Here is a 21,250-nt window from a genome sequence, read left to right as displayed (position 1 = left end):
TGCCAGATCTCAGTATAGTCAATCGTATTTTTCTTATATAAAGCTACAAGAAATCTTGTTTATGTCTGTTCAGAATTCTGGAAATGCCTGAGCTCATTTGTCACAATGTGACAAGAATCATCAAAAAATTGTGGGTTTTTTTGTAAGATATAAGCATTTAAGATAGGACTATATACACCCTCGAAAATACAATGAGCTAAGCCTCGCTGATTTTACTTATTCAAAACTCTAATAAAGCATATAAAATAGAAAAGACTACTGTAATGTATTTGATAAATATTAAACTATAAATGTTTTAACACATGATTATTTCCAAAGGGGAAGGGAAAAGGGAAGGGAAAAGGGAAGGGAAAAGGGAAGGGAAAAGGGAAGGGAAAAGGGAAGGGAAAAGGGAAGGGAAAAGGGAAGGGAAAAGGGAAGGGAAAAGGGAAGGGAAAAGGGAAGGGAAAAGGGAAGGGAAAAGGGAAGGGAAAAGGGAAGGGAAAAGGGAAGGGAAAAGGGAAGGGAAAAGGGAAGGGAAAAGGGAAGGGAAAAGGGAAGGGAAAAGGGAAGGGAAAAGGGAAGGGAAAAGGGAAGGGAATATATTTCCCTTAAGAGCTGTCCTATTTCATTAATAAGTCACTCTCCATTCCTATGTGTACCAGAAAAAACGTCAGCCTGTATCATGTCTTTTATTTCCACTATGAAAAAAAAAAAGACATTACAGGCATGTATCACAACCTGAAACAAAAATTTAAATTTGATTCTCAAATACTAAGTTGTTGAAAAAAAATCTAAAATTTCTGGAATGTTAGAAAAAGTGCCATCACCAACAAGCATAATTTACACTTCTCATTCTTGTAAGATCTCTTTTCTTCTGCTCCTGTGTGCAAATGGGATGGAGATGCTGACTCAGCATAGTGCTAAGATTTCTTTTAGTAGTTTGTCTCTCACTGTGGTTGGTATTAAATTGTGGTTTTATAGTGTTTCAGTCCTTTGTTCTCACACTCTCTTAAGGCTCAGATGTAGGACACAAGGAATTTCAAAAGGTTATATTCAAAATTTTGTTAAAAAATAGACAAATTGGTCCAAGTTTTACTGAGATCTTACCTGGTTCCTTACAGCCCTGAATGCCAACATGTGTTTCAGTACTTTTTTCAGTACTTTTACCTCCTTCCCTCTCTCACCAACATACAAGGGCAACAAGTATTCCTTTAGCACACAGAGGCTTTAGTGTTTGTCAACTTTTAATTGCTTTCAAGAACCACTTTCATTATTTTGGTACTAAATCTATGATTTAAAGACCTGAAGTTGAAACTATTAAGTTGCCACCTTATAAAGTTTAACTGTGCTTTCTTGTTTCCTTCCCAGTCTACACATATACCACAGAAATAATATAACTAAGTAGTAACAGGGAGTAGAGTGGGGTAAGAAAGCCCAGATTGTCTTTGCTGATTATTTTTGTTGTGCTTTTGTTTCCCTCCCCTGTCTTCTAACAGGGTTCTCCCTCTATCTTCTAAAAAAAGCCTCTTCTATTCATAGGAGATGAGAAAGGGGCCTTCGGCAAGCAGAAGTCTGAATCAGCAGGCCAATATTTCTCTGCTTTACTTTTCCCTTGTGAAACGTACAAAATAATTAGTCACCTCTGTAAAACACACAAAATTCTGCTGACGATAATGTAGTCTCACAATTTTTTTCTACTTCCAGGATGTCTGTAAAACATAGCTTGGATGAATGCAATATGCAAGTGACTATTAAAAGGAAATAAAATATCACAAAAGAATTTTCCTCTTTCATGAAAAAGTTCCAAAACCATTATCTGAAGTATTATTACCTCCCACAGACTTGTTAGCACTCTGGGGAAAAAAAAGCACAATCATTTCAAGCAGTCACAGGTGAGTCCCTCCTCACCTGCAGGGGCATGGACTCAACCTGCACCCCTCCAGCTCTGACAACACCTGATCTTGGAAGGCACTCCAGGAAAGAGCCGGCACCTCCAAAGATGAACTTCCAAGTGTTGTTTAGTTTCCCCATCGTGATATCCCACTCCCTCCCTGGACTGTCCCCATTACCACTCATTCTCCTCACTGGCCTTACAGACAACGTTCTTTTTCACCGCACTGAGGAATTAAGAGTCTCTTCGGTGATTTCTCATTTTCTTTTGATTTGGTGACTGTACTCCAAATCACCTTCCGTACGGGCTCTTTTGACCATAGTGATCTCTGTTTTGCAGACTGCTCACAATAGCAAAGTCTTGATTAGCCTTTAGATGCCACCATGTTTTATTTATGATCCATTTCTGGGCTATTTTCATTTCTGTTGAATCGTTGCATCGCACATAACCTTTCAACCTTTTTTTTTTGTGTCAGCCTCTGTGACACAAGCCATTTTGACAAGCCTGCAGCGGCTGAACTCTTATTGACAGACTCCAAAGAATCCAATTTACAGAACTGGTTCCTATGCCCTTAAAATAAAGGTGAATAAACAGATCTAAAGGGCATCATATCTCTTACTCTACGTTTTAATGGGATCAGTAATATATTTCACTGAGGTTGCTCATGTCACTGTATCAGGCAGCATCTAACCAGCTGACCTTTTATACTTTAATTTTGTGTCTTTTCGAGATTGGTTACATTGTGAGCTTTGAATTGTTTCACATTTATATATTCCTTATTTTTCACCTAAGGAGGAAGAACTTTCTTATTGCTAAGAATACAGCCCAACCTCTGAATAACATATGCCCTCTAGGTTTTCACAAGTGAGCAAACATACAATACAAACAAAATCGTCTCCCCTTATTACTCTACTGTACCTTAAGAAAAAAAAAGTAAATTTGTCACCAACTTGTATCTGATTTCCTGACAGATCTCGAAATAAAAAACCAGCCTTTGCTAGAGATAATGAAAACGTACAGTTCAACAAAATGATGCACATTAAACATTAACAATTGCATAAGAAAAGAATTTTTACAAGATTATTAGAAAGGTAATAAAACAAGAGAAACTGTTCAGACCAAACTGTGTTCCAGGAGCTGTCTAGACAAATAATACATTAAAATACACAAACAAACCAACCACTATTGCTATTTAGGGAACTTCCTCCAGCAATCATTCATGAATGATTTATAAACAACATCACTGCTCTGACTTCATTTCATTACTTGCTTTTACATATGAACAACATGAATGAGATGCATTTAACTGACTTAACAGCTACACCGTGCATATACTAGATAGAAAGCATTTTACTTCATATAATTGCTTTACCATAATTGCTAATAACCCAAGCCATATGTTTCAGCAAAGACTTTGCTCCCACCCACGCAGTTTACACATTTCCTCCTGTGTGGCCCTGCAGTGAAGTTAATACTGGATTTGTGACATGAGAATTATTACCAAGGCAACAGATAGAAATCAAACAGCATTATGATTTCACTACAGGCAAAAGGAAGAGCAGAAGCCAAAAGCAAAAAAAAAAAAAAAAGAAGGGAAAATTTCTATTAAAGACACAAATTCTTCAATAACATCAAAAGAAATGGTAGAAAATATTGGTTTGAATACATTTCTTCTTTAAATAAATACTTTGATTTTAAGTTTTCTCCAAAGTGACATTCTTCCTTTAAATATGCTTTCACAACCTGAAGAACTATAGGAACGGATTTTATCACTTACCATTAATCACATTACAAATTACATTAAGGCAAAACAAAACAGAACAAAGTGCAGTCAGCAGGACTGTTAGTTGTTTTTCACTGTTTTAATACAAATGTCTCAACATTCTGGCTGGTTTACCACTGAAGATTACATTAATTTGTATGAAAATCTGGGGGTAAAAATGGTGCACTTCCACACATAGTCCCGCTGATCAGACTTTAAAAATAAAACATGTTCCAAATGAGAAGACAGATAGCAGGATTTCCTTTAAAATTATTTGGTATGTTAACTCCTATGCAGTTCTTTGAATACGTGTCTTTTGAACATGTTACAAAAATAAATATTAATATTTCCGAATTAAGATATTGCAAGCCTTTTATTAGCAACATTCAACACAAAACTTGAAACGAATTTACTTCTGTGAAAGCATTACACTGAAAAATGCCGATTTATTAACGACACTTGACTTTGGGTTTTGTTGAGGTTGGTTTGTTTTTGGTTGGTTTTTTTTTTTTTTTTAAGTGTCAGTTAATAGTCAGAAGAATCCTTTTTAATACATCTGCAATATTTTCAAAATAATTAACCAAACCACCAGGTAGACCTTCCAGTAGATGGGTCCAGACTGTGGCTAATAGTTTGCTGCTGTCATACCATGAGGCTTACTTTTACTCATGCTACGCCATTCTTCAGTATATATTTTTCTCGTTGATAACCCGAGATAGAATTAAAAAAGGACAGGTAAAAAAGAAAAATACTTTATGTGGTAGTTCTTCAACTCATTGAGTTAAAAGCTCAGGTTTAGGGAAGAAGAAAAAAAAAAAAAAAAAAAAAACAAACCCACAACCAAACTGGTGTTCAGCATCACAGAAATAAGCAAAAGACTAATGGACTAATGTTTAAAGAGTTATGAAATGGAAAAAAAAGACCCATTTTTCCAAAACAGAATGAGAGCCTATAGTTAAACGTCCATTACAGTACCTCATATCAGCACCCTGAACCTGCTTCCACTGCAATTTGAGAAGGTTGTTTGTTGTTTATTTTTAAAGCTAAGAAAAACTATAATGCAAATAAACATCCGCATCTCAATAACATTTAACGTGTTTGGCAGTCTAGGATTTTTTAAGTTTGTCTAGGTTTTAAGGAGAGAGTGTTGGGTTTTGTTGTATTTTTTTAATAATGAATGGATACATTATGAGAATTATCAAAAGATGCAGGATGTAAAAGTTTAATTTAAAGGCAATTAGCCTTTTCTTTTAAAGTTATATTCATCTCCTATTGTATGTCTACTAATTTCAACACCAAAAAACTGCAAATATATTATTTCTAATACATTCTCTATTGTTGTAACAGTTTAAGCAATTAGAAATGATGAGTGTTTCCAACTTCCCTCAAGATATTCAATCTAACATCTCTAAGCATTAAACTATGTTCTGATAATCATTATAGATTTTACTTAACTTCATCCCATTACTCCCATTATATAACATTGTGTACTACTTCCCTGCTCTTCCTGGTTTTCAAACGTTCATAACTTTTATATCTGAATTACCTATTCTTTGATCTCCAATACTTAGGACAAGGATGCATCTGTAAAAGCCATCTTCCAAAAGCTCTGGCTAGTTAGATTGACAAAGCACGCAGCTTCTTAAATAACATGAAGATTTTACAGCTTTAATCTAGTCAACAACTCCATCATGATTAACTGGTTTGTTTGGCATCTTTTTTTTTTTCTCCTTTAAGTGGCTTAAAGCTGTGATTTTCCTTTCCTATTTCAAAAGGAATGAGAACATGAAACGCACAGAGAACTGGCAGTAGCAGTGAGAAGCTTCAGCCTGAGAGGGAACCTTGAAGTCTGGTGTATAGCATTGCCCAAATAAGCCAAGTCACAGGTTTTGTTTGCTTGTTTTACAGTGAATTGCAAATCTACACTTTTAAACTCTCTCCGATTAATTTCTGGCCATCACACAAGGTCAGCACAACAGTAGAAGAAAGATTCACTTTCTTTTTTATGTTATTTTTAAGTGGAAACTTAGCATAGTGTGGTTTTAGTGCTAGCAACACTGATGCACAGGTGACTTTTTTTAATACAGATATACTCCCTCACTTGTATGCTCAACAGCCTCTCGCAATTATTTCAACTCATAAATTACAGCCTTTGGAACTAAACCATTAAACTCTTAAGCTGCTCAGGGTTTTGTAGGCCATCTCCAACAAGCACGCACAAGAATACTCAAGACACATGTTTCACTCTTTACACAAAACTTCTAAAGCACAGGAGTTGTCTTTAAAACACAGTAAATGACATATAAACTTTAGCAACATTGTGACAGCCTTAAAAACGTTCAAGTTTACTGAACTGCCTCTTATGCCTCAAGCACAAGATGCATCCGTCTAGATCACTCCATCTTGCAGTTTGCTGGATGAGTACAAAAGCCAAAACAAAGGCTAAGGTCTAACTACTCCTCACAGTTCTTGCAGAGGGTTAGAGCTATTTAAGATGCCCAGCAGTATGACCTGCTATTTCCTCTCCGTGACTCTCAATACCAATGCTCACTGCCACCCACTCCCCTCTCGTCTGAAAGGACCAGGATTTGTGCAGGTCATGCTAATTCGCAACTGAAGCAGGCAGCAGCCTGTTTCCTCCCTGTGGAACAAAAAGTTAAATTTTTATCAGACCTGCTGCAGATTTCCTTAGCCAGCTAATGTTTTGTTTGCTTGTTTGGGTTTAGTTCTTGGCTACAGCTATTGGCATCCTGTCATCAACACATTTATGCTTCAGCCACTTCCTAGCAGATTTACTGGGGCACGCTCTCCTTACCAGGTAGTACTCCCTTCCCATGTCAGTATTTTCTAATGACTAAGAAGAAGAAACAACATCAGAGCAAGGTCTGGAGAAACTATGGTCAGACTCCTCCTTGACCTGCACTGATGGGGAGGTGAAGCCAAACAAAAGTTGTAGATGTCCCATCCCTGGAAGTGTTCAAGGCCAGGTTGGATGAGGCTTTGGGCAACGTGGTGTAGTAGAGAGTTTCCCTGCCCATGGCAGGGGGGTTGGAACTAGATGATCTTTGAGGTCCCTTCCAACCCAAACTATTCTATGATTCTATGAAAAGAAGGAATGGAAAGGATTGACTCTGCCAACACGGCCATTTCCCAGCTGTTGTAAATACTGCCCGTGGTTCCTGTAGGCAGCATTTGATGAAAGGGTGTTTAACATTTCTGTTACCTACTCCACTAGCATCTTCACTGTTGGCTTGTAAATAATTTCTGCCCAACCTGGGGCCCTGTACTTCGAGCAACACTTTCCTCTCTGAATCAGACCGTCCTTGGTCAGAGTTCCAAAGCCACCACTTCTCTATTTAGACTGTGCGATAATTTTCCAAATTTATGTGGAGAGATGTTTACCTGCAGTCACTGTCCTGTACTACCTATTAGGTATTTCATTTCAGAAAAGGTTAATAACTGGAATTTAAAGGCAAATTTCTCAGTCTTGACTTTCACCATCCCCTCTGGGGGTTAAGTCACATGTCCTTGTTGAGCAGCAGTACCGGGTGCTGCTACAAGCCCTGCTCAGCCCTACGGCTAGAGAGAGGTGTATGCTGCCTCACGCTCCCTTCAGCAAACAGAAGTTTACAGCTCCTCGTGGCTTCCAGCTCTGCAATTGCTGCACAATAGACCAGGCGATTAAACCTGTGGGGAAATGTGCTTTGCTTCCACTAAACTCGTCTCCAGCCTCTATTAAACTTCAGAAGTGTCCTGGCTTCATTCCAGTCCCACTCCTGTTCTCTTTCATTTGCTCATTTACATTCAGTATGATATTCGTTCACTTTTCCTGTTAATTATTTTAATATTCCTAACTTATCTTCAAACCTTCAGTTTCCACTTGTTACGTAACCTCCTCTTGTCCTCTTTTGTCTTTTCCTTCTTTCTTTTACCCAGCTTTTTTTCTTCTCTTATTACTCTGAGCTTTTTTCCTTCTCCATATAGTGGTTTTTTCCCACTCTCTATTTCTTGCCAGCTGGAAAAACATGCTTCTTTATCATCTCATTTTTTTGTTCTTTTGTTTGCTTGCACAGATTAAAAAAGCAAGACTGTTAGAGCTCAAAAGCATCTGTGGACCAAATCCAAACAGTGATACATTTTACATGTGAATCCACTTAGCTTTTAGGAGATGCAAGTATATCTTAACAATAAAAAAACATTTTATTAACTAGGAATAACAGATCACATACACCAGCAAAAACACAAGCTTAACAAAAATGCTGAAGGCCATAAGCTCTCCCTGTCGACGCATTATATCACTTCGCTGCAGAAAGCTTTTCTAACACAATGTGAAAAGATAATGGCACATTACTAAATTAGCATCACATCAAGCTTAGTGTTTCAACTGCAAAACAAAATATTTTGTTTGGCTTTCATCAAGTCCACTTAAAGTTTCATGAGAATAAGAATAATCAAGATGATACAGCTGTCTCTTCAATCTTATCTCAGATTTATAGTCTTGAGGGCACAAGCAGTCTGTGTGAACGTCCATCAGCTCACTCAAAACTAGCGAGCCCCTAGAAGAGCAGCAGAAATTCCAGCACAGACCACAATATCTACATGCAGTTCCTACAAGACAATACTGAACTCCCTCCAATTACAGCTAAGTTACTGCTTAGTATTCAAGATAACTTAGGATTTTTTCCAAAAGCTTTATTCTCCATATTTTTTTTTATGGCAATGAAGACGCACAGTACCAGAAGTGCTTTCAGAAGTCCTAGTCCTGCAGGAACGTAAGCATATAGCTAAAACATCCATATACTCTATTGATGTTTTTCACCAAACAATCTTTAACAGTCAAATCCTTGAAGCCTCCTCTTCCTCCCATTCCCCCAAAAAGCAACTTCTTCCTTTTTTTAATATTATTTTATTTTTCAAATAAGAAACTTACAGGAAAAATTAGCTTAAAGTTTTACGTTAAAATGATCCTTCTCCTCCAAGTTTTAACTAGGGGCCACTGTGGGCTTGAACATATCTGCACATCACCCTAGGATATGTTACTATTAAAAAGCTAATTTGTAGTAACTGCTATCCTAGAATATAATTTCCTTCACAGGGCTGTTTTCAGTCTCCTGTCAGCCAGATTTCTGACTCCGAGCTTGAAAGAGTGAACTTCTGTTTTCAAGATGAGAAAATACCAGAATGACAAGAAACTGAAAAGTTAAACCATTTCAGACCCGCTGGTTTTAGCTGGGACCAGGATTAGCTCTTTTTTCTAGCAGCTAGAAGAGCTCCGTGTTTTGGTTTTACTCAGAGACTCACTCTGAGAAGAACGCTGATAGTGCACTGATGTTTATAGATGGCACTGAGGTCTCAAGGACTTTTCAGTCTGCCGGGTTCTTGCCAGTGTGCAGGAGCACAACAGGATAAGGGGGAGCATAGCTGGGACAAGGGGTCCACGACTCTCCTTACGATTTGTACCTGAACTTAAGATTGAGGGCCAAACTGGCCAATTAGTATTCCATATCATGCAGCGTCATGCCCAGTATAAGAGTCAGGGTCAGCCGGAAAGAAGGGCTTTTGCCCTTCCGGGACTCTCACTTTCGGGTGCTCAGAGTGTTTTCCCTCTCTCTCTCGCTCTCTGTCTCGGGGCCTCCCGTTCGTCCGGGATTGCGGTATCGAGTTCTATCTGTTTCGGGATTGCAGTTTCGGGACGAGACGGGCCTCGGTCAAGGGGTGGTGAGCAATTACACCGTACATCACTCGTTTGCATATGTTTATCCTTGTACATATCTGTATATACATATATTGGTAGCGGTAGTAGTAAATTGTTCTTATCTCAACCCTCGGGTCTCTTTTCTTTTTCCTCTTTGATTCTCTCCCTCATCCCGAGGTGTGGGAGGGTGAGAGGGGACTGTGTCGGGTATAGTTGCCGGAGCAGCCTAACCCACCACAGTCTTAATTGGCGCCCAACGTGGGGCACGAGCAGTTGAGATAACAAAAGTAAATTGCTGTGATTGCCATTGTTGTCCTCCAGGATGCTGCTGGCCGGAGTGTTGCTTGTAATGCTCTCATACGTGTTCCCAGAAGTCCGTTATTTAGTGCCTCATCTACCTTATATGATATTAGGTGGAATGTTTACTCGATTTACTGGCTCTGAGTGCTGGACTGTTATAAAAAGCAGGTTCTCGTTAATTAAGGGGTTTGCTATAATGTACTGTGTAACACTGATAAGATCCTGGGTGCTGGCACCAGCTCAGTCTCTGTATTCCGTGCTGCAGAGGCGGATGGTGATGTGGAGATCGTTTATTAACTCTGAGCATCACCTGGCTGATGTCATTGCCAATTATACCAGTAACTTCTCATTTACAAAAGTTGGTGTTGATCTTGATAATGCTGAACATTATTGGAATATTTCAACGGTTTTGAATTTGCTACAAGGTCTCCTGAATATATGTTTAATTATATATGTACTCAGAGTCAATCAATCATTTAGGGGTGTATACCCATTTATCTCTCGTGTTATTGCGCTTGCCAGTCCAACCCCCATGACAAGCACTATAGCTACTCAGACTAGTACGGCATCAGTTGCCCCCGTAAGAAAGAAGAAATGTGTACAAAAGTTAAGACATGCAGGAGACGATGATGAAGGAGAGCCAGGGCCATCACAACAACCAGAGGAGGAAGAGCAGCCAGGGCCATCACAACAACCAGATGAGGAAGAGCAACCAAGGAAATGTGTACAAAAGTCAGAACGTAGAGGAGAGGATGATGATGGCGAGCAACCAGGCCCATCACGAGAAATGAAGCGGGAACGTTCCGTTTCACGCCAGAGAAGTGAGGGCGTAGATGAGACAATAACCACCCGATCTTTAAAAATGAGTGAGCTGCGAGATATTAGAAAAGATTATGGCCGTCTTAAAGGCGAGCCCATTGTCACTTGGTTACTCAGATGCTGGGACATGGGAGCCAATAGTCTGGAGTTAGATGGTGGAGAAGCCAGGCAGCTAGGAGCCCTTGCTATGGATGGAGGCATTGATAAAGCGATTGGAAAACAGACACAAGTTCGCAGCCTCTGGAGACGGCTCCTGGCAGCTGTAAAGGAAAGGTATCCCTACAAGGATGAGATACCATGTAATATAAGCAAGTGGACCAGTGTAGAGAAAGCTATTCAGCATCTGAGAGAATTAGCTGTGCGAGAGTTGATTTATTATGACCAGAGAGGCGGACCAAGATGTGAGGATCCAGATGACGTCCGGTGCACACGACCAATGTGGCAAAAGATTCTACGGAGTGCGCCACCAGCATATTCCACCTCACTGGCAATAATGGACTTTGGAGATGATGATGATATACTACTGACCGTAGGTAATCTGGTCACCTACCTCCGACGATATGATGATAATACTTCCATTCGAGCTTGTGTTGCAGCTATAGAAAAAAGGCTGTCTGAGGAGGATACTTCTATACGATCCTGTGTTGCAGCTGTGGAAAAGCTGTCTGAGGAGGTCCGAGAATTAAAAGGAAAAGTAGACTCCTTGCCACCTGAACCTTCTAGAATCGCAGCTGTTAGAACTGGGCGTTCCCCTTTTCGAGAGAGACAGTACAGATCACGGGGCGAGCTGTGGTCCTATCTGCGTGATCATGGAGAAGACATGAGAAGATGGGGTGAAAAGCCCACCTCAGCCTTAGAGGCAAGAGTACGCGAGTTGGAAGGAAAAACCAACAGAAGTAGAAGCTTCTCCAACTCCTCAAGGAAAGCCGTCGCCCCAGTCTACCGTGAGCGGTCCCGTAGTCAACATAGGAGGACTGATACTCCTCACAATCCTGATTCTAATCCCGCTGATTCCTCTGATAACAGGCAATAGAGGGGCCCTGCCTCCAGCCAGGTGGAGGAAAGGGACAATCGAGTTTACTGGACTGTGTGGATTCGTTGGCCTGGCACATCAGGCCCCCAAAAATATAAGGCTTTAGTGGACACTGGTGCCCAATGCACTTTGATGCCGTCGAATTTTAAAGGGGCAGAATCCATTCATATTTCTGGAGTGACAGGGGGGTCTCAAGAACTGACTGTGTTAGAGGCTGAAATGAGCCTAACTGGTAAGCAGTGGCAAAAACACCCTATTGTAACTGGCCCAGAAGCACCATGCATCCTGGGCATAGATTATCTTAAGAGAGGGTATTTTAAGGACCCAAAAGGGTATCGGTGGGCTTTTGGCATAGCTGCAATAGAGACAGAAGGCAAACAGCTGTCTACTTTGCCTGGTCTCTCAACGGATCCTTCTGCTGTGGGATTACTGAGGGTCGAAGAACAGCAGGTGCCAATTGCTACTACAACAGTGCACCGACGGCAATATCGTACCAACCGAGACTCTCTAATTCCTATCCATAAGTTGATTCGTCAACTGGAGAGTCAAGGAGTCATCACAAAGACCCGCTCACCTTTTAACAGCCCCATATGGCCTGTGCGTAAGTCCAATGGCGAGTGGAGACTGACAGTAGACTATCGTGGTTTAAATGAAGTTACACCACCATTGAGTGCTGCCGTGCCAGATATGCTGGAACTTCAGTATGAATTGGAGTCAAAGGCAGCCAGGTGGTACGCTACAATTGATATCGCTAATGCATTTTTCTCAATTCCTTTGGCAGCAGAATGCAGGCCACAGTTTGCTTTCACTTGGAGGGGCATCCAGTATACCTGGAATCGACTGCCCCAGGGGTGGAAACACAGCCCTACTATTTGCCATGGACTGATCCATACTACATTGGAACAGGGTGAAGCCCCAGAACATTTGCAATATATTGATGATATCATTGTATGGGGCAATACAGCAGCAGAAGTTTTTGAGAAAGGTGAAAAAATAATCAATATCCTTCTGAAAGCAGGTTTTGCCATAAAACAAAGTAAGGTCAAGGGACCTACACAGGAGATTCAGTTTTTGGGAATAAAATGGCAAGATGGGTGTCGTCAAATCCCAATGGATGTGATTAATAAAATAACAGCTATGTCCCCACCAACCAACAAAAAGGAAGCCCAAGCTTTCTTAGGCATTGTGGGTTTCTGGAGAATGCATATTCCAGATTACAGCCAGATTGTAAAACCCCTCTATCAAGTAACCCGAAAGAAGAATAATTTTGAATGGGGCCCAGAGCAAAAACAAGCCTTTGAACAAATTAAACAAGAAATAGTTCATGCAGTAGCCTTGGGACCAGTCCGGACAGGACAAAATGTCAAAAATGTGCTCTACACTGCAGCTGGGGAGAATGGTCCTGCTTGGAGTCTCTGGCAAAAAGCGCCAGGAGAGACGCGAGGTCGACCTCTTGGGTTTTGGAGTCGAGGATACAAAGGATCCGAAGCCAACTATACTCCAATTGAAAAAGAGATACTGGCAGCGTATGAAGGAGTCCGAGCTGCCTCTGAAGTGATTGGTACGGAAGCACAGTTGCTCCTGGCACCCCGATTGCCAGTGCTCGGCTGGATGTTCAAAGGGAGCGTCCCATCTACACATCACGCAACTGATGCCACATGGAGTAAGTGGATCGCACTGATCACACAAAGGGCTCGGATAGGAAATCCCAATCGCCCAGGAATTTTGGAAGTGATTACTAATTGGACTGAAGGTAAAGACTTTGGAATGTCACCAGAGGAGGAGGAGGTGACACGTGCTGAGGAGGCTCCACCATATAATGAACTATCAGACAATGAGAAGAAATACGCTCTGTTTACTGATGGATCCTGTCGTCTTGTAGGAAAACATCGAAAATGGAAAGCTGCTGTATGGAGTCCTACTCGACAGGTCGCAGAAGCTACAGAAGGAGAAGGTGAATCAAGTCAGTTTGCAGAGGTAAAAGCCATTCAGCTGGCTTTAGACATTGCTGAACGAGAAAAGTGGCCAATGCTCTATCTCTATACCGACTCATGGATGGTAGCAAATGCCCTGTGGGGATGGCTACGGCAATGGAAGCAGAGCAACTGGCAACGCAGAGGTAAACCCATCTGGGCTGCCCCATTGTGGAAAGACATTGCTGCTCGAGTAGAGAAGCTGGCTGTAAAGGTACGTCATGTAGATGCTCATGTACCCAAGAGGCGGGCCACTGAAGAACATCAAAACAATCAACAGGTGGATCGGGCTGCTAAGATTGAAGTGGCTCAGGTGGATCTGGACTGGCAACATAAAGGTGAAAAATTTCTAGCTCGTTGGGCCCATGATGCCTCAGGCCATCAAGGAAGGGATGCCACATACAGATGGGCTCGTGATCGAGGGGTGGACTTAACTATAGACACTATTGCACAGGTTATCCATGAATGTGAAACATGTGCTGCAATTAAGCAAGCCAAGCGGTTAAAACCTCTTTGGTATGGAGGGCGTTGGTTGAAATACAAGTATGGAGAGGCTTGGCAAATTGACTATATCACACTTCCACAAACTCGCAGTGGCAAGCGCTATGTGCTCACAATGGTGGAAGCAACCACTGGATGGTTGGAAACCTATGCTGTGCCCCATGCCACTGCCCGAAACACTATTTTAGGCCTTGAAAAGCAAGTCTTGTGGCGGCATGGCACCCCAGAAAGAATTGAGTCAGACAACGGGACTCATTTCCGTAACAATCTTATAGACACTTGGGCCAAAGAGCATGGCATCGAGTGGGTGTATCACATCCCCTATCATGCACCAGCTTCTGGGAAGATTGAACGATATAACGGACTGCTAAAAAACACACTGAGAGCAATGAGTGGTGGAACTTTTAGACACTGGGATACACATTTAGAAGAAGCCACTTGGTTAGTCAATACTAGAGGATCTGCCAATCGAGCTGGTCCTGCCCAATCCGAGCTTTTACGTACAGTAGAGGGGGATAAAGTCCCTGTAGTGCACATGAAGAATATAATGGGGAAGACAGTCTGGGTTATTCCTGCCTCGGGTAAAGGTAAACCCATTCGTGGGATTGCTTTTGCCCAAGGACCTGGATGCACTTGGTGGGTGATGCAGAAGGATGGGGAAGTCCGATGTGTACCTCAAGGAGATTTAATGTTAGGTGAAAACAGACGATAAATGAATTTTGTGATATTAATTGCTGAATAACCCTGTCATTGCATACTATTATTGCTATGGTTGTCGTATTTTACTAATGCCATTATATTAAGAATCTTCCAGGTTAATGAAGAATGAACTTCGCCAGAACCAGAAGCAACTTCCTCGAGATTGACATCTTCAACCTGCAGACAGTGGACATGGACTGTTGCCGGATATACCAACTACAAGCTCCAGCTGTCACACCCAACAGAGACTACATCATCTTTTCTACCGACCGAGTGAATTCCACATCATCTTTCCTGCCCTGAGAGACTGCTACAACAGATGAAGTTTGGAGCTACGGACTGAATGAACTCAACACACATTTTAGAGGGATGACGCATGAACTAAGGGAATAGTATATATATACGTAAGGTTTGAACATGATGTGCATGGTATGGAATAAGGGGTGGATACTGTCCTGGTTTTAGCTGGGACCAGGATTAGCTCTTTTTTCTAGCAGCTAGAAGAGCTCCGTGTTTTGGTTTTACTCAGAGACTCACTCTGAGAAGAACGCTGATAGTGCACTGATGTTTATAGATGGCACTGAGGTCTCAAGGACTTTTCAGTCTGCCGGGTTCTTGCCAGTGTGCAGGAGCACAACAGGATAAGGGGGAGCATAGCTGGGACAAGGGGTCCACGACTCTCCTTACGATTTGTACCTGAACTTAAGATTGAGGGCCAAACTGGCCAATTAGTATTCCATATCATGCAGCGTCATGCCCAGTATAAGAGTCAGGGTCAGCCGGAAAGAAGGGCTTTTGCCCTTCCGGGACTCTCACTTTCGGGTGCTCAGAGTGTTTTCCCTCTCTCTCTCGCTCTCTGTCTCGGGGCCTCCCGTTCGTCCGGGATTGCGGTATCGAGTTCTATCTGTTTCGGGATTGCAGTTTCGGGACGAGACGGGCCTCGGTCAAGGGGTGGTGAGCAATTACACCGTACATCACTCGTTTGCATATGTTTATCCTTGTACATATCTGTATATACATATATTGGTAGCGGTAGTAGTAAATTGTTCTTATCTCAACCCTCGGGTCTCTTTTCTTTTTCCTCTTTGATTCTCTCCCTCATCCCGAGGTGTGGGAGGGTGAGAGGGGACTGTGTCGGGTATAGTTGCCGGAGCAGCCTAACCCACCACATATGGCAATGAAGACGCACAGTACCAGAAGTGCTTTCAGAAGTCCTAGTCCTGCAGGAACGTAAGCATATAGCTAAAACATCCATATACTCTATTGATGTTTTTCACCAAACAATCTTTAACAGTCAAATCCTTGAAGCCTCCTCTTCCTCCCATTCCCCCAAAAAGCAACTTCTTCCTTTTTTTAATATTATTTTATTTTTCAAATAAGAAACTTACAGGAAAAATTAGCTTAAAGTTTTACGTTAAAATGATCCTTCTCCTCCAAGTTTTAACTAGGGGCCACTGTGGGCTTGAACATATCTGCACATCACCCTAGGATATGTTACTATTAAAAAGCTAATTTGTAGTAACTGCTATCCTAGAATATAATTTCCTTCACAGGGCTGTTTTCAGTCTCCTGTCAGCCAGATTTCTGACTCCGAGCTTGAAAGAGTGAACTTCTGTTTTCAAGATGAGAAAATACCAGAATGACAAGAAACTGAAAAGTTAAACCATTTCAGACCCGCTCCCACCAGTGTAAGAAATGCTTGTCTAAAATTGTGTGACTATGTTTTACAGGCCAGTTAAGCTGGCAAAAGCCATGACAAAAAGGAAACATTTTTTCTACTTCAGGTACTCTATCAACAGCAGTGGTATCCTTGTTCTTAGGAAAAAAAGGAATCAAAGCTATAGGTCACTGAGCTTTATTCTTTTACTGACTAAATTTATCATGCTAGAATTTGTTCCTGTGAGAGTCACAATCTCCTTAGCCTATTTTTACATTTTGTTTCTCTTTTAGATCCACCTCCTCAATGCAGAGGTTGCTCCACATGCTGTTCTCACCAGTTCAGTAACATCCTGTTCGTGACGAGCTTCTGGTTCCTCACGGCTGGATGTTACGCACATACATGGCTGATTCAAATACAATATGAAACTATTTTTGTCCAAAAACTAGATCAGTTTATTGCACAACGGGATGGACAGAGCACAGTCCTCAACAATTCTTAGAAAAGTTCTTCTAGTTTTCCTCTCCCCATCCTCAAGAAAAATCCAACTACATGTGGACTTAAACTTAGTTGCTCTCATTGGCTTCACTACTGATATCCAATTTTTAACCAGAAAATATATAACAGATTTCTGAACTTTTAAGCACAGAAGCTCTAAATTTTTGTTGTTGTATCCATGGGTTTCTTGTAGGTATTTTTCTGCTTTTTAGGATCTCTTCTACTACGGGGTACACTCAGTGATTATTTTTAGACCCCTGCAAAACTCCTCTGTATAATTTCCTACCTCTAACACCCATACTTTTTTATTCAAACTTTTCTTTCGTTTTCTTAAATAGAAGAGTTACTCAGTAAAGCATACACAAATTCAACAACTGTTTTCTTCCTTATATTTTCTTTTCACTTTCCTGCTTTGTGATTTGATGATGGGGTATTTTGTTTAAATGAGTTTTTCAGACACACAAAAACTCACTCCTATGGCCTCACTTTCTTACAGTAAAATACAGTAAAATTACAGAAATAGTGGAAAGCCTCAAGCCACAAGATTAGAACAATTGAGGGCCCATCAGGGATGCTGTGATGTTAAGTTAAATGGCCGCAGTGTAGTGGAGTCCCATGGAAATACATAAGGAGAAAGAGGGCAGACAGAGGCTAAATTCTCTGCCAGGGAAAGCCAGGCAACAGCAAGTCGAGGTCATCAACAACATCTTCTACAGCCTAGAAAGGAGTATACCAAGAGAAGAGGATTCACAGCAACACCAAAGTTACAGTCAACACCAACCAACAAAATATTTTTTGTGACTGTTTTTCATAAATGAGTTTGCAAAACCACTGAAGGAAAGTCCTCACAATCCTACAACCTCCAACCATAACTGATGCCTGTTTTCCTGCTGCAAGAGAACAGCAATCCCAGAATGACACAATCAAACATTATGGAGAGGAAAATAGTGCTTAGAGAGTTAATACAATCTGACAGTTCCTTAAGGTACCATTTAATTACTGCATTAAAAAGCAATCACCGATTTCTATGTAAGCAAACCATCAATAGACAGCTGCTTACTTATATTTGAAAAATGTCCTTTCACAGAAGAATGTTTGTCTTGCATACCTGATAACTAAAAATTTAGCGATACTGGATTATTAAAAAAATACTGGATATTGCAACTGGTTCACAAGTCAGTTCTTTCACAACAGTGCCTTCATGTGTTTATTATAGGCATTTTCTTATTTTAAAGCTAAGATTCAACTAGGTTTTACAGTTGCAATTCTGTCCTCCCACACATCCACAGCAAATTAGGTCAATTCCAAACTATCTGTAAAACCTCCTACATGGAAAAGAGTTTGAGATTTTAAAACTTATGAAGCTTAAAGTAAGCAAAAACAACTACCAGTGTCATAAACCTTGTGAACTGTCAATACTTTGTTCTAGCCTAATAAGGCATCCTAAAGCAATAAGAACCAAAACGTGAGAATAACTGTCCTTGGCCAGAGGTTGCATCCGTATTGTGCTTAATAACATGTAATAGTGTTTATTATGTAAGTTTCCCTAATTAACTTCTAAACTTACTTCTACATTTGGCATCTGTAACATCCTGTGGCAATGAGTTCCACTATGTAATTATATGCTGCATGAAAAACTGTTTATTTTAAACCTACTGCTGGGTAAAAGCTAGGAGTCATCAAAACCGTGTTACAAGAAATGATGAATAATCATGCTCTCCCCATCTTCTCCATAACATTAGTAGCTTTATATGCCTCGTGCGTTTTTTCTGAACTAATTTATTTTCCAAGCTGGAAACCATCCTGTTTAAATACAGGTATCTCTTTTGCCATACATAACCTCGTTTATCCTCACTAAAAGAAAGAACATCTGCAATTATTTGTACTATTCCAGATCAGTCATGGGTGTCATTATGCTGTCTGTATAGAACTATAATGCAACTTCAAGACCTCTTTTTTGAGTAGTAACAATTTAGATAGCCTAGAGTGTTAGTTAGTTGGTTCCTTCCTGCAAGCATTATTGTATAATATTGTACAGTTAATACATGTGCCATTTTATTAATCTGTTATCTTGTACTATCTTTCCACAACTGTTTATGCTCACAGATTTGGAGGTCTTAATGTCATGAATGGTGTATGAGTACAAGCCATCATTTTGCTGTTTAGCCTCTTTCACAGAGCTACTAAAGCAGCAAAGATCTCCACACAGATGCCTGTAGGAGTCTACTCTTGGCTTGTGATAACTGATCTTTTATTCTTATCCTTTCTTTTCCTATCCTAAAAAATTATTAACCTGAGAGGGCTTTTCTCTTACTTTTGTGACCATCTGGTTTCTTCAAGAAACTTAGTCAGCAGCTGTCATGGACTAGGGTGGCTAGTTCACATGGGATATATAGCTCTAACAGAACCATGAACTCACATCCAACTAATTTGCAAGCTATAATCCCTCTACAACAATCATGTCGGCTCTTCTTTATTCTTTTATATTCTCCCTGCACATGCTCATTTTTCATATTTATATACACACATCTTCTCATTTGATTCTGTGACAGTTTTAATTAAGTTTGATAAGGACAGAAATAAAACTTTCTGGGCTGTAGCTTCATGCAGATTATGCTACATTTCCAAATTCAGTGATTATGTATTCAAATTACTCCAGATCTGTTGGGTGTACCCTGATTAGTCCAAGCAATTTGTTATTATTCATTTTAATCAGCTTGTTCTAAAAGTTCTTCCCCTAACACTTGAATTTGAAACAGACCATCTGAGACATCTCAAGTAAGCTCCAGTGCAGGAACCTTCATATACCATCCATAATTAGCACAGATGCAAAAGAGTCTTTGTAAGATTTGCTGCTAAAGATTTATTTTCTGCTAGTGTTCTCACAACGTCTTGATCCTTGCTGGGCCTGGAGACTATTCGGTCTCTTGCTTCTGATGTGCCAGAAGAATTTCTCCAAGCTACTTCTGTGCCTGTCTTCTCGTTTTCACACGTAACTTACCAGTTATGCATTCTCCCATTTGCCATATTTGGTTACAATTTCTACTTTATAAAGTCTCTCTTTACCTATTACAGATCCTTTGCAGTTTAACAAGACTGAGCTTGGTTTTTTTCCCACCTTGTGATAGATGGCAGATATTTACTCTAACATTTAATATGGTATATTGATACCACTAAAAGCTTTATTGTTTTGGCTGTTCCTTTTAACTATTTCCTAACAAGCTGCTCCCTTAGGTGCAGTTCTCTCTGTAAGATGTTACGGCAATGTATTTTACACTGCTCTTAAACAATATGGAAATCGTATTCATTATGGTTACTCTTGTAGGGCAGCTCAACAGTAATTTAATCTTAAACTAGGTCTTGTGCACTGCATGTTTGCCAAGAGCCACTCCTCTTGTGACCCGACAGCTAATCAGAACACCTAATATATTGTTCTTCACTTCGGCAGTTACTGAGTCTTCATACATGTAACAGAACCATGTTATAACAGGAAATGCTTCTTCCCTCTGCATCTTGCCTCCTTTAGGACTTCACAGTAATTTTCCATCTCGTTTACATGGTCAACAGTCCAACCCTCACAGTATTTTGATCTATTTGCACACAAAGCCAAGCTGTAAACGTACTTTCTTATCTAGACATACATAGCTTTGACCGTAAACCCTAACAGAGAACAACGCATCTCCCAGCATACAGTTTGCATTCTCTCATCTCTATATAAATGTTCGCCCTTACACTAATATCCTCTTGTACCAATTTTCTGAGATGCCAAGTATGTCAATCTGGACTGCAAGCTCAGCATTCCAGCTCTCTCCCTCAATTTTTCATATTTCACATTTTGTCCAGAAGCCCACTACAACTGCTACTGGTCTAATTGTCTTTTTCTTGTATTTTATAAAAAGAAGCAAGCAGTAAATACATACATGACGGTGTTAATCCCTGACAGTTGTTGAAACATCTGCAGACCACAACCCACAATTAAGGCTCTTCGAGTTGGAGGGTATGTTAGCATTCTGCAGATCACAGGTCCAGCTTTAAAAAAAAAAAACACAACACAAAAACAAAAGAATACGTAACAGTTCTTAAGTGATCACTATCAAGACAGGCTTTGCACCTTAGTTTCAAACAAACTTGGATTATTTCAATTATTTTTTAACAACTTGATCATTTCAGTTCTGCTTTTCTGCATTGTACTACAAAGATTTTCAGGAAGCCAGGCAAAAAAACAAAACAATTTTTGTACACAGTGGTACATTATGCTACTGGTGGCAAATGTACAGCTCCCCTATATCATATTAACAGATTGCACATCTGCTGCAACTGAACATACCCAAAGTTACCACAAAATATCATTGTTGTTTTCTTTCTAAAAGCTTCCTCTGTTATTGAGAGGTTATTTCAGAAGTGCCATTATTCACTGCTCAGATCTGGATCTTGCAGATA

General features: G+C 40.4%; 1 protein-coding gene across 1 annotated transcript in view; it reads right to left on the bottom strand.

Moving 5' to 3' along the window:
• SLC2A13 (solute carrier family 2 member 13) overlaps window positions 1-21,250 on the bottom strand; it is a 175,111-nt gene that overhangs the window by 79,735 nt on the left and 74,126 nt on the right. The window contains exon 4 of the mRNA XM_086610397.1: window positions 20,731-20,839. Within this exon, the coding sequence (XP_086466523.1) occupies window positions 20,731-20,839 (109 nt within the window). The remainder of the gene's footprint in view (window positions 1-20,730; window positions 20,840-21,250) is intronic.

The sequence above is a fragment of the Tauraco erythrolophus genome, chromosome 4, assembly GCF_009769465.1.
Source record: "Tauraco erythrolophus isolate bTauEry1 chromosome 4, bTauEry1.pri, whole genome shotgun sequence".
Taxonomy (NCBI): Eukaryota; Metazoa; Chordata; class Aves; order Musophagiformes; family Musophagidae; genus Tauraco; species Tauraco erythrolophus.
Note: the sequence above shows the minus strand (reverse complement) of the source record. Positions and strands in the feature narration are given on the sequence as shown.